This window comes from Babylonia areolata, chromosome 2, assembly GCF_041734735.1.
Source record: "Babylonia areolata isolate BAREFJ2019XMU chromosome 2, ASM4173473v1, whole genome shotgun sequence".
NCBI classification, from domain to species: Eukaryota; Metazoa; Mollusca; class Gastropoda; order Neogastropoda; family Buccinidae; genus Babylonia; species Babylonia areolata.
In genome coordinates, this window is record NC_134877.1 from 13,899,215 (window position 1) to 13,914,118 (window position 14,904).

Genomic DNA, 14,904 nt, shown 5'->3' on the forward strand with positions numbered 1-14,904 from the left:
TTGGGGTGAGTCCTGTCAATGTTGTCAGTGTCGGCAGATTCATGGAGGGATGTCGTTTGAGGGACGTGGTGGTGGTCTTCACTCTGGGAGGGACGCTCACTCAGTCTGGCTCCGCGACTAAGCCATTATTGTCGTTAGTAGGGGGCTTAGTAGGTGGTGTCCTAAGTTCGTTAAATCAAAACAGGCACCACTGAACACCACCGAAGTGACTCAGCAGCAGTGCAGGGTCTCCTCTGGTGTGTGGCCTCCTGGCGACCTAACATCGATGGTTCCCTGCGGACTGCCGACGCTGGAACTGTGACGGACAAACCCGGGTGTGGCCGTGTATGGGGGAATCTAAATGAGCGGCGTGGGAGTAATGCCACTGAAACGGTGCAGATGATGGGGCAGAAAAAACAACAAAAAACACAAAAAAACCCACACAAATAAAATATTAACTGTGGGTAAAAGGGTTAAGCTGAACACTTCTTTACACAATGCCCCTACCCTCACCTCCACCTTCCTGTGGGTCATGCAGCAGTGAACACTTCTCTGTTCCCCAAAGAGAGAGAGAGAGAGCGTGCGTGCGTGTGTGTGTGCATGCATGGATGTAATAGGAAATTAGGAAATTTAAGAAAATCATGAGAGTAACTGTTTATCACCTGCAGTCACAAACAGTACAAGTATTTCCTGAAACATACAATGGATGTCCTGTAATTCATACCTGTTTCAAGTAAACATCACACAAGCTGTCCTGAAATGTATACCTGTTTCAAATAAACATCACACAAACTGAAATCTGACAGGTGTTTCAGAAAGCATCACAGCATCTTTCCAATTATTCCCTGGTATTGTTGACATAGTATCCATGACGACTAGTGTTGTACTGACCTTTCTTTCTGGCAGCCTCCACCATGGCATCATACTCCTGCTTGTGCTTCTCCAGTTCTTCTGGGGACTTGGACGGCAGGCCCCTGAAAACAGACGAACACTGATAGTGATAGACTGATACATACCTGTAACAATACACAATATACTATATAATTATACTATAGAGTCTGTATGTTTGTACACTACATGAGGCAGAACACACCTTCCCTTGACACATACACATGACAGGACAACACACTCTCCCTTAACACATTACATGTGGTAGGAGAACACACCTCTTTACACCTACACACAACAGGACATCCCTTCCCACTACACACTACACATGACAGGACACCCTTTCCCTTCAGACACTGCATATGTCAGGATAACATACTTTCCCTTCATAAACACTCTCTGTACACATGACAGGATAACATATTTTCCCTTCATGTGCTTCAAACGATAGGACAACACACTTCCCCTTTGTGAGCTACCTGTAACAGGAAAACACTCTTTCCATTCACACACGACATATAAAAGGACCACACACTTTCCATTTACACACATGACATGACAGGACAATACACTTTCCCTTCACACAGTACACATGACAGAACAATACAATTTCTCTCCACACACGACAGACATTTGAAACCTAATGCTGCATCAAAGGGCAATTCACATTCTTTTCATAGGACTTGAATGGATTCAATTCCATACAACACAAAAAGGCCTGAACAACTTCCCTGTGTGCAGTAACACCACCACACTGCACTGGTCAAAGCCAAAGGCCAACAAAGAATGGATTCAATTCCATACAACACAAAAAGGCCTGAACAACTTCCCTGTGTGCAGAGCAACACCACACTGCACAGGTCAAAGCCAAAGGCCAACAAACATGACAACCACACTTTGCAGTTTGAGCAACAAAAGTGGCTTCCTTCACACACTCCGGAGACATGCTTACTCAGGCCTGTTTTCCAAAATCAGGGCAGTGGTTGACATGACCTCAGAGTTCTGTCCCTTAGCCTGGGCTGCTGCGATCTGATTGGCTCGTTGCTTGGCATAGTAATCTGAGGAGATCTGGGATGAGTCACGCGGCCCGCTGTCCTTGGGGGGTACTCGGCCAAACAGCTTCCAGCCAGGGGCGCTGTCCTCTTTGGACTTTCGAGAAAACAGTCCTCTGCAACAATCATAGTAATTGTACAGGTGTGGTGTCCTCTGCAACAATCATAGTCATTGTAAAGGTGTGGTGCTCTCTGTAACAATCATGGACATATATTGTACTCGTTGTGGTGTCTTTTGCAACTATCAAATATAATGTACATGTGTATGTGTGGTGTCCTCTGCAACAATCATGGTCATATATTGTACACGTTGTGGTGTCTTCTGCAACTATCAAATATAATGTGCATGTGTAGTGTCTTTAGCAACAATCATAGTCATATGTTGTACAGCTGCGGTGTCCTCTGCAATAGTCAAATTGTACATGTATGGTGTCTGCTGCAACAAAATAGTCTTAAGGTACAAGTGTGGAGTCCTCTGCAATGATCAGTCATACATTGTATGGGTGTGTGGTGTCCTCTGCAGCAATTATGTTCACATATTGTACAGGTATGGCGTCCTCTGCAAAAATCATAATCATACTAATATTGTACAGGCAAGGTGTCTACTGAAAAATCATAGCCATACAAACTATATTGTACAGGTGTAGTGTACTTATAAAAGTTAATCCTATGAAACAAAGTGTATACAAGGTAATGGATTTATCAGTTTATGTCATTTCTTGTTCAAAGATGAACATCTCTGTAGATGATATCTATCCTTCTCACACTTAACGGTGCTCATTATTTGTCTGTTGTGTTTGTTTTTTAATGATAAAATAAAATAATAAAAAAAGTTTGCACCAAAGGCTACAAAATAAACAATGCAAACCCAAAGCAATCAAAATACACATGACTGAGAACTCTGCTGAAACATGATTCTTCTCTTCCAACAACAGTCAGCACACAACACAGCCTCCAGCCAAGACCCCCTCATTCCCTTACCCCCAGTGCCCAACAGCTGTTTGTGTAAAGGTGAAGACTGGCAATCAAAGGACAACCTTTTCCTTCCCCACCATCTCATACACTGACATTTTCAGCAACTGGCCACCATCCTATCAGCCTATCTGTCTGTCTGTCTCTCAGTATACAGAGATAAAGTGCACAATACATGCCCACAAACATAAGCATGGGTTCCAATGTTTGTATTATATAATTAATTTTGACATGAATGAATTGCAAGCAACTGTAATGTACAATGAATCACTAAATCCCTCTTTTGAGGTTGAGCTACCATGCATGTTTCACAGTGATGTGCTGTCAGCACTTTAGTTTCTCGAAGTCTAGATAATTATGTGTTATCATTTTTTCCCCTGTATGCCCATGCATCACCACCACCCTCTCCCCACTGACATGGGCAGAATGGCCTTGTCATAAAATGGTTTGAATGTGAGCTCTCTCTCTCTCTCAAAACATAGCAGTTGACAGCTTTTGTAAGCTTAGGTGTACAAGCAGAATGCCCATGCATGCTGAAGCCACTGTAACAGGCCAAAGTCGCCCTATTTGTGCTAACATTACCACTGTCACATTTTCAAGGCATTTCTCTTTTCTAAAGCTTTCTTTCTTTTTTCTGTTTTTCCTGACAACCTGGCCTATGTCTGTTTCTGCCATCCCCCCATCCCTACCTGTTGAAGTTGTTCCCACACAACAAACAAGATAATCTGTACACATGAGATTTTTTCAATTTTGTATACATGTACTACCAACTATGTAAACTACAACAGAAAAAATAATAGCAAACGGTTTGCTTCAAGTACACACACACACACACACACACACACACACACACACACACAGAGTGACACACAAACATGCACACACACATTCAGAGCACAAACATCCTGTTGAACCAGTAGTATCAAGAGTCCACAGTCTGAACCCACTTCCTTCCATCACCAGACCTCCTGCCTGTCACCCTTCCTGCTTCACACCCACACCTCTCTCCTCCCAACATCCTCCTACACATACAGGCACACACTGATTCAACACTTAACCAGTAAACATTGCTGACTTTCAAATGAACACCAACCGCCATGACAAAGTGGTCATCATCACCAACTGACTTCAGGTGTACACGAATTCAAACATTTTCAAACAGAGGCAAACTAGCCCTGGTGCTTTTCAGCCCAAGGCCTGCTCCTGTTCAGTGTACTGAGGGCTCAAATAGACAGACTGGCATCATATAACTGAGTGCCATCCACTTTAAGTTTATCAAGGATACATTATATAACTTAAGAAGTATTGCTCAAAATTCATGACCAACACTGAAAACGTCCATCTAGATGATACCACCCAGGCCTGGTTGATGCCAGGACATATATATATATATATATATAATAAAAGGAACCAGTTGCTATACCATGAAAAACATATTACTCCCATACAGAAAAAAGACAATGAAAAAAAACCCAACTATTAAAGCAGACACACATGTATACATACAAATGGACACAAGGCAGTAGGAGCTGTGGAATCAGACATCAAGGCCCAAGGGCTTGTCAGGTCAGAAATGGCATTAGCTGGGGAGTACAGCAGCAAGGAGACTGAGAGAGAGGGAAGCCAACCCAACACAACATCACTGAATCATTTGCTCTGCTCTAGCCTGATTCTCTGCCCCTACCTTTCTTCACATACATAGCCCCTTCCCATCAACAGTAGTAAAATACAGTAGTAATTCAAACATTATAAATTTACAACCATGCTTTGGTGTTGTGTTTTAAAATTACATTCACAAATGTCAGACTATTTGTTTCATTCTAGTCTGTAACATCATTATTTTGTTTACATTTAAGAAACACCTCACTGTACAATGTTGTCTCAATACTCATTATACTGTCATTCTATTTCATAAATAACATATATCACTTTTGCAAATTAGGGTAAATAATTTGAATATGGTTAACTAATTAATAATTCATGCCATAACCGCACAGTGTATTATGCGTGATCACAGAGTGCAATTTTCCACTTCTTTTAGTTTAACTTTAAGCTGAACAAAGCAGTTTTGTAATCCATGACATTTTTCTGTCATCCTAATTAGTCAGTAACTTAGCGTCTCCTTTTGCACTGGACAGTGTTGGTATTTGTTACAGGTCTCTGGACAATGTCAATGAAACTGCTGAAATACTCTTCAGTTTCAGTTTCAAGGAGATCTATGTCAAAAGTGTGCAGACCGATCCAAACACCACATCATCTACCTAGAAAAAAGGAAAGAAAAGGGGGGTGGGGCAGAGGGGGAGTGGTGCAGATGCCTGATCCTCATGGTTCAGCTCAGCTCAGTTCAGTTACTCAAGAAGGTGTCACAGTGTTCAGACAAATCTATATTCATTACACCACATCTGCTAAGCAGATGCCTGACCAGCAATCCAACCAAACGTACTTCAGCCTAAAGGGGGAAAAAAAGGATAAGTCATCAAATAAATGAATAAATAAATTGAAAAAAAAAGATGAAATAAAATAAAACTAAAATATAGTACAATAAAAAAAAAAGTAAGCGAATAGATCTTTACAGAAATAAAATGACATGTAGAAAACAAAAGAATCACAATAATAATAAATAAATGAAATAAGCAAATAAATGTAAATTAACACACAGACACGCACACACAAATACATGTATACATGCATACACTCAGAGGCACAACAGGGTGTCAGTGTCAGTTTCTCAAGGAGGTGTCGCTGCGTTCGGACAAATCCATATATATATGCTACACCACATCTGCTAGGCAGACGCCTCACAGCAACATAATCAGGCCTTGAGTGCATGCTTGTAATATATAATTTGTGTACCTATCAGAATGGATCTCTTTTTGCATAATTTTGCCACAGGACAGTGTGCCAAGTGCATGCTGCAGACAGGACCTGTTTATCATCTCATCCGAAAAACTAGATGCTCATTTTGATTTTCCAGTCAAACTTGGGAGAAAGGGCGAGAACAGGATTCAAACCCACACCCTCATGGACCCTCTGAATTGGCAGCTGAGCATCTTAACCATTCCGCCATGCAACAAATATACAGTCTAACAAATGTACACAGGCCCAACGCTACACATAAAAAGTGCATGAGCCCTGACACATGAAGTAAACACACACATTGACACACGTACACACGCATCTCCCCATCTCCCACATTACAACCCCCACTCCCTCCCCCCTTCACATACACACACACATTCCTACCTATCTCAGCTTCCATGGCACATACATACCCACACACACACATAACCCCCCTGCCCCCCCCCCCCCCCCCCCCCCACACATGTAATGCATATATAAACACACACACATTCCTTGGCTCCCACAATACAGCCATACAGTGATACACACACCTCCACCACCAATACACACACACACACACACACACACGAACACATTCCTACATATCACAGCTCCCACAACGCGCTCAAACACACACACACACACATGTATGCACTCACACAGAGTTCTCACATTATAAACCCAACGCACTTAAAATTGTACTCTTAACAAAAATGTAACCAACTCTTCAGTGAAATATCGTTGCAGCAATACGTTCTGATTATCCATCATTAAGGAACATCAGTCTTACCGTACAATCTTCTCTCTCACTCCCCTTTACTTCTTCCCCTTGATCCACACACATCTCAATCTGTTATCAATCTGTTCACACTGATCGAAAGGACAGAGCAGTGAACTGGACCCATAGACCTCTTTCTGCCTATCTTGTATTGTGTGTAGTGTAGCAACATATTAATTATACATGTCTACAGTGTAACAAGTTTCCTCCCAGACCCTGCTGGTCCATCTCACTAGTTGTATCTGTCAACAGTCTGTTATCTACCAAATAAATTTCCTTGCTAAAATATATTATGCACAGGTCTGCCTGTGACAACGGGGAAAAAAAGAAGAAAAGATCTACAGTCTACTGACTGCTCTTTCTTTCTGTTTAGTGCACACCTTTACAGAGTGACTCCTTAAAACCAGCAACCTGGCTCATTAACCTGTGCAGTGCTGACTAAAAAAGAGAAGGTGGCAAACTCAGAGACTCTGAGCAGACAACAGAGAGAGTGGCTGAGGCAGAGCCAACGAGTCAGTGTCAATGCAGAATAAAGGCGAGACAAAGCGGCAGAGAGACAGTGCAGACTAACACACAGAGAGACAGAGTGGCAGAGAAATGGTGCAGACAGTGACAGACTCTGAGAGACTACAAAATAATACATCATTCTTTTAGTTTTATACTCAGTCACATATTACAATTATATATATAAATATATATCTTAGAACTTTACAAATACACTAACTCCATTGTTCCTGTTTTCCATCTGCTTCTTAAGGTCTTTTTAATGTTATAGCACTTGCCACACTAAGTTAATCAAAATTCAAATGTAATTTGTCTTCTGTTCCAAATCACTTTATGAGATAATCATTAAGTTGATCTTGTTCTCATACAGCAACAGCCTTGCTCTCTAAACAAACAGTAACTGTGTAAGAGACTCAAAAAGATGATGGAGAGAGATGGAGGGTGCCAGATCAATACACAGATCATGTGGTCTGGACTGACAGAGAGGGATGAAAGCACACAGCAAGGTCATGGTCTCTGACTGCCAACGCCCAGCTGTCTTGTCTTCTCTCTCCTGGCACCACCACCACCACCATCACCACCACCTTGAGCCTGGTGTTTGCCATCAGGTTTATTGATCCTTCAGTTCATCATGTGACAACCATGCTGACAACTGCCCTATTGATCAGTGTACAGTGCCATGGACATGGCCCTGACCTACACCAGTCCTTCACAATTTTATTTTTAACTCACAGCTGATTATTTAGAGCTCTGAATCTGAGTTAAATGTCTAAGTAATTCTCTTTAGAGATGTTGATTTGACTGTGGAATTATTTGTTCAATTTGTTGTGCATGTTAGCTTGCGTGCATAACATGTGTGTACTTGTGCATGTCACAATCAGACAATGTGTAAACAAGTGCGTGCGCATACATTTCATGTACATACCATATCTGTATTTTATATATGTGTGTGTGTGTGTGTGTGTGTGTGTGTGTGTGTGTGTGTGTGTGTGTACAGTGTCTGTGAATAAGGCTTTGACATGGCCTTCACACACTTTTATAAAGTGTGATTCACTTTTTATTAGTGTGTGTAGTGAAATCTCATTATTTCATTTGATATTTCTGCATACAACTTAAGTTATATTTCTGCATACAACTTAAGTTTCTAAAACTGTAAAATTGGTCAGTGTAGGCTATAGTATACTAAAAGTACTTCTGAGGTAAATGAAGCATGTATAATTTGTTATGTTATTACACACAGATCTAAAAAAAAAACAAACTCACTTGTAAATTATACATTCTATATTGACACACACACACACTGACAAAGCAGACAATTAACTACATGAACAGACAGTATTACTATTAGATACACATTTCTGTGTAACAGTCTGCATCTCTGACTATCACTAAACACTATGGTACAAATATTGGACATTCATCTTTGGCCGATGTCCAATGCTATTAGATCAGTATCACTACAGTGGAACAGACATCAAACATACTTTGCCCCATCTCGCCACAGCAGTTCACTCCCATCAAGTGAGGATAAATTTTTTTTAAAAGCCCTAAAAAGTGCAGTGCAGCAAAGTGCAATATAGAAGAGAAAGTCAAACAGAGGCGTTTAAAATCTAAACTTACATAAATGAAAAAAATCATTGATTATGATCATGTACAATTTCAATATTTTAAAATGTTAACATTATTATATATGTATATGAAATGTAAGACCAAAAATAACAAAAAAATGATCAAGCAGAGAATAATCTTAGATAAAAACTGAGATAAAGAGAAAGCAATCACAGTTTAAGAAAAGTACTCTCTAAAAAGATTTTTTTCTAAAATTGCAAATAAAAAAACTCAACTTACATGCATACATACTTTTGTTAAATGTGTATCATTAAAATCTAAGCTCCAACCAAAGAAAAAAATAATAATAAATTTACACACACACACACACACACACACACACATGCACACGTGCAAACACACACACAAGACAGAAATCACAAAGACTCCTAGAGACAAGCAGCAACATTGCAATCTAATATTTGTAATAATTTTCTTTTTTTTTTTATAGAAAAAATATATATGAGGCAAAAGTATATCTCCATTCGTTTAATAATTTATTCATTTTAGTATGAATTCACACATAAAATGTAAGAAACAAAAACAAAAAAACCCTTTGATACTATGAAACAATAAAACATTTTAGTGTACAACGGGCACAACAACTGAGTGGTTAAAACGTTTGACTGTCATTATATGAGGGTCACAGGTTTGAATCTCGATAACGGCGCCTGGTGAGTAAAGGGTGCAGATTTTTCCAATCTCACAAGTCAACATATGTTCAGACCTGTTAGTGCCTGAAACCCCCTTCATGTGTGTACACATGCAGAAAATCAAACACGCACATTAAAGATCCTCTGATACATGTCGGAATTCGGTGGGTTATGGAAACAAGAACATACCCAGCATGGACCCCCCCACAACATCCCACAACTGGAAATGGAATATGGCTGGCTACATAGTGGGCTAAGTAAACAAAATGGTCATGTAAAATGTTGCATGCCTGCATAAGTACATGTGTGCATGACTGTAACCTGCTTGAATGATACAGGAAACAAATGATGAGCGCCCATATGGCAGCCATCAGTTGGCTCTACCCAGGTAGGCAGCCTGTTGTGCAAATTACTGTGTGTTTGTAAAGCACTTAGCGCTTGGTCTCTAACTGAGGATAGGTGCTATATAACTTTCCATATCATCATCATCATACAAAATTATCTGATTTCTACAATATGCAAACAGAAGAAAATATCCTCCAATGAAAATAGTTTTCACTTTCAGCATACAAAATAACTTCTTTTATCCACACACATTCAGTTACCTGGACAAAAATCCAGTAAACCCTTTCTTCTTTGGTTTGGCCCCTCTGTCTTCAAAACCACTGTCCAAGGAGGAATTCCGGCTGGTTTCATAAGAGTTCCTACCATGCAAATTCACTTCAATGAAAGCGTTTTCATCACCTTCACACACCATCAGTCTGGTCTCTCCATGCTCTACAGAGAAATCTGTTCCTGTGCTGATGCTTGAAAGACTTGATGTATCATACAGTCGTGCTGCAGGATCTGCAGACAATGTGGCCGATGTGAAACTTTCCACACTGTTCAATGTGACCCTATCAGGTTCAGGTCTTAACCGGTCAAAGTCACTGCAGCTGGACCCAGTCCGAAACAGAGACACTGAACGTCCCTCAGCCCCAGAGCTTTGAAAACAGGAGTCTGACCGACTGACTGGCATCACATCTTTGTGGGAATCTGGTTCACCTGATAAACTGCATTGCATAGCAGACTCATCTCCATTCACAATCTGCTTGGTGGTGGGTAAATACAATAAAGGTAGAGATATGTTTTCCAAGACAGATGACAACCTATTGCTGGCCCCAACATCAACTGGCACATCTTCTGTCAGCAACACTGGAGACATGAGTAAACCAGCTTTGATACTACTAGTGGTACTGGTACTGCTGGTGTCTGAGTTTGTTCTTTCATGCATGGATTCAGACGGAGCACTGGACTCCGTGTGTTCAGTATTCTCTCTTCCGCCTGCGAGTGGTGCATCGTTTGACTCACTTTTACTGTCATCACAGTTCAGCGTGTCATCACTAGAGAGGGACAAAGTACTTTCTCGGCCGCTACCACTTGCACTGGGAGGATAGGCGTTTTCTTGTTCCCCCTCACCGTCCCCACTTACATCACTCCTCAGCGTGACTTTCTGGACCCGACACTTTAGTGCCTCAACATCTTCAAACCTGTCGATAAGTGGAACAGTTGGAACTGATTCTTGTGGTAGCCCTGGAAGAGGCTCTGTGCCGGTGTCTTCGCTCATCACTATCAGTCTCATTTTTCTGGACTTCCTATGGAAACGTTCGTATCTTGTGGATCAGCCCATTGTTGACACTCACACAAACCCACTCGCTTCTCAAGTCTTGACTGAAACATAATCACTTTCTTCTCTCTCAATAAGGTGTGGTCGAAAAAAACCCAACACAGCATAGATCTTAGAGTGAATTGGCCAATAATCCATTGAATTCATGCAGCCTTCATTTCTTCGAAACTAGAATGACTACCAATGGTATGAACAGAAAAACACTGTCCTACTCTCCATGTCAGCCATTGCTCTGATGAGTATGCTAATAAGGGGGTGGTAGTTTAATCTCTGAATAATTGGGTGCTAATCGTTTCCTGCCTTAAGTTAATATAAGCGATAAATAATATGAAATATGGTCTATTATTTTCATTTGCCACCAGTTTAACTGGAAATCTTGCTCATTTAAGTCAAAACTATACAATTCCTAAATATACTCGTTTATGCCTATTGAGAGTAAAAGAAAGTAAACGCGGATACGGAAGAAGATTTGGAACTGAGCTTAGTGTCAATGAAATTTTAACAAATTTGGAAAGCTGATACTCTATTCTCATGTAGAATAAACTTTGGCAGTATGTTGACTTACAGAAAACATGTGTAAAATATTGTTATGAAGGCAATTGCAGCAAAAGGCAATGACAACGAACGCCATCTTTTCCAATGATTATGGCCATCATTTCTGCAGGGCATTGCTTCTGCCAGTTTTAGACTGTCTCACACAACTCGATGTGTCGCAAAACACTGGCAGCCGCCCGAGGAAAAAAGCAACGAGACCTATCATAATACCAACAAAGGATCGACACTAAATACGTAACGGGAACAATTTTAAACTATATAAGAGCACTTGAAAACCAGAAACTCCAATTCACAATGCAGTGAAACAGCCAACAGGCAGTCGGCTACAGCGTGAAACTTTATTTTTGCCAGTGAACCGTGCGGACTTATTTATTTGCGCTATTCCACACTCGCTTTTACTTCTTCTTCAAGTTTTTTTTTCTTTTTTTTTCTCCCCCGCCCCGAGAATAAAATAAAAAGAAATACGTTAATAAATAAATAAATAATACATAAATACATAAAAGACAACTACTACTAATAATGATAATATTTATAAGGCGCAAAAACTTGCTGAAGTCAACTGTAAGCGTACAATAATAATAATAATAATAATAATAATAACAATAAATAAATACATAAATAAAATAGAATAAAATAAATAAATAAAAAAGACAACAGTGATGATAAATAAGCAAATAAATGTAAAACAGGCAGACACACATTCACACATACACACACATATGCATAACAGATATGCAACAAACATGCAGTTTTACAAATATGAAAGCACAATCAAATACACATAAACGTACATGAGCCCCAACACAGACACACACACCGTCACACACACACCGTCACACACACATTACCCTGCACCCCCCCCCCCCCCGCCCCCTACTCCCCTCCTCCACACACTCATTTCTAGGCTACGTATCGCAGCTTCCACGACACACACACACACACGCACACACACACACACACACACACACACACACACACACACACACACACACTTACTTGTACAAACACACACACATACGCCCATGTCCCCCACCTCCAACCCCCCACACATATGTGCAATATGTCCAATATTCCGTTGCTCTCACAGTGTAGGCATGCATACACACACATACCTCATCTACTACACACACTCCCCCCCCCCCCAACACACACACACACACGCACGTGCACAGAACTCTCCTGACACTTGTGTACACTTACACCCTCGCGCACGCACACACGCACACAAACACATAGACCCACACAGACCCACAAACATACACATACACACATGCACAGAGGCTGCCACTGCGGATTGGCCGCAAGAGGGGTGGGAAAAGATCTCTGATGCTAAGAACGTGGCGTCTAGTGTGTTGTTCAGTCTATTGTATTAGGAAAAGCCCACAGAGACTCTGTTCCGTTTTGAAGAAATTTGCGCAATGTTGGTTTGGAAATGATGCCGATATTTGTTTGATTTGCAAAGCATCGTGCCCTACCTTTCACGCTAGACTTACGACCGCTCCCTCTCTCTACCTTTATTTCTTTGAGGCGATCGATGGTGTGATGGCCTTGTACCTGTTCTTTTTGATATTCTTTGATTTTTATGAGGATTTCCGATTTTCCTGGATGTAGGCCGTTCGTTGTTGTTGCGTTACCAGCAAGTCTGTCAGCTCGCTCATTTCCCTTAACACCTGCATGTCCCGGGCAGTATGACCATGTAAGTTTTTTTAACCTGAAAGTTGCGCATTGCCTTATGCCACTCTGGGCTTCCCATTCCATTTTCAATTTTCTGTATGAGGTTCATTGAGTTGGTTAGAATCATGGCATGTTGGTTTCCGGGCATATGGATAGATGATAGCCACTGGAGGGCATGTGTCACAGCTTCAACTTCCATCGTTATGCTGGAGGTTGTGACTTTGTAGGCAGCATTCTCTTCCCTAACTGTTTTTCCATTTTGTTTCGCAGTGAATCCCCAGCCGGATTGGTCTTTGGTGACTGCGCCATCTGTGTATATGATGATGTCCTCTTCTTTACTGTTTTCTTCTATGAGTAGCTTCACTTCTGCATCAGTTTTGCCCTCTGGCCATTCCCGACAATGTCTTCCTAGAGTGGGTGAAATGGCTGTGTTGAATAGATGATTAAGGTTTTCGGGGGTTTTCTCCCATTCTTTTGTTTCTTTCAGGTCTTGTAGTCGGCATACTAGCTGGATTGTGTCTTCTGCTTGCCCCATCCATGATCTTCCTCGTCCTAGATGGCTGCCTTTTGGTTCTTTGACTGCGTCATGCAGTGGGTTTTGAGGGTTTTCTCATGCTCTGAAGTAGGTCTTAACCTGTTCTAACTTGTTTCTGGCCTGCACTGAAGGAAGGTCAAGCACTGAGGTATCACATGGTTTCCGTGGGCGTCTTCACTGATTTTGAACTCTTTCTAATTTTAGGAGGTTGCTTTGAGACGATGTTGTTAGCCCAAGTCCGTAGTCGATCACACTGAGGACGAGTGATTGGTATAGCAGGAAGAGGTGGCGTTGTTCAATACCTTCGGTTGCCATTGCTTTTAAGACTGAAAGACCCTTTTGGCATTTGAGAACAGTATTTTCCGTGTCAGTGTTTTCCGTGAAGGTCAGCATCCTGTCGAACTGTATTCCTAGGTAGCGTAGGCATTCGGTTTTCTCGATCTGAATCCCGTCGAATGACACAGGTGGTGGTGATTTGCTCGCTGTCACTGACTATTATTATTGTTGTGTTGTTGTTGTTACTGATAATCATCATCATCATCACCAGCATCATTATCATGTGTTTTATGTGTAAATGTGATACAGACTGGTTGGGTGAGCGAAATGTAGACAGGGGGTATATTCCAGCCAGGAGGGATAAGAAATGGCCTAGGCTACTTCTCACCCGGGGTAAGAACCAGCCAGGGATAAGATTCGGCCTGTTACACCGGGTATGAGTCGCCTACTAGTAGGCTAGTTTGTACGGGGGTATATAATTATTCCGGCCAGTGCCAGATTATATGGGGGCATGTTCTGGAGTAGGCCGCTCTCTCTCTCTCTCTCTCTTTTTTCTTTTTTTTCGCGAGGCTCTAGACAGGGTAGAATATGCCCCGAGCTGTTGCACCGGACGATTTTTTTGTTTTTGTTTCAATCGGTCAGCGCCAATGGTTCAGGTTAACGGCACCACCCCAACCACCTGTGGTGCCGTCGTTCTACATTGATATTCATTGATTAGACATATGATATGTGGAGTTAAACTTCTTTTTTCTGTTAGCGGTAATTGTTTAGGTTAAAACGGCACCACACACCCTCGTTTTTCGGCAGTGCACGTGACGACAATAATGAAAATGTTCATGATAACAACATCTTGGCTTCTTCTTCTTCTTCCATTTTTTTGTGTTTATAAACACGGGTCATATTCAGCATTTTATAATCAAGGC

At 41.3% G+C, this 14,904-nt stretch overlaps 1 protein-coding gene across 1 annotated transcript in view; it reads right to left on the bottom strand.

The window, feature by feature from the left end:
* The window catches only part of LOC143298108 (TBC1 domain family member 12-like), a 28,607-nt gene extending 17,439 nt beyond the window's left edge, over positions 1 to 11,168 (bottom strand). Inside the window, exons 1-3 of the mRNA XM_076610808.1 lie at positions 9,881 to 11,168; positions 1,820 to 2,035; positions 871 to 953 (exon numbers count right to left, since the gene is read on the bottom strand). Coding sequence (XP_076466923.1) covers positions 871 to 953; positions 1,820 to 2,035; positions 9,881 to 10,896 — 1,315 coding nt within the window. The 5' untranslated portion in view covers positions 10,897 to 11,168. The remainder of the gene's footprint in view (positions 1 to 870; positions 954 to 1,819; positions 2,036 to 9,880) is intronic.
* Between the last annotated feature and the right edge of the window lie 3,736 nt (positions 11,169 to 14,904).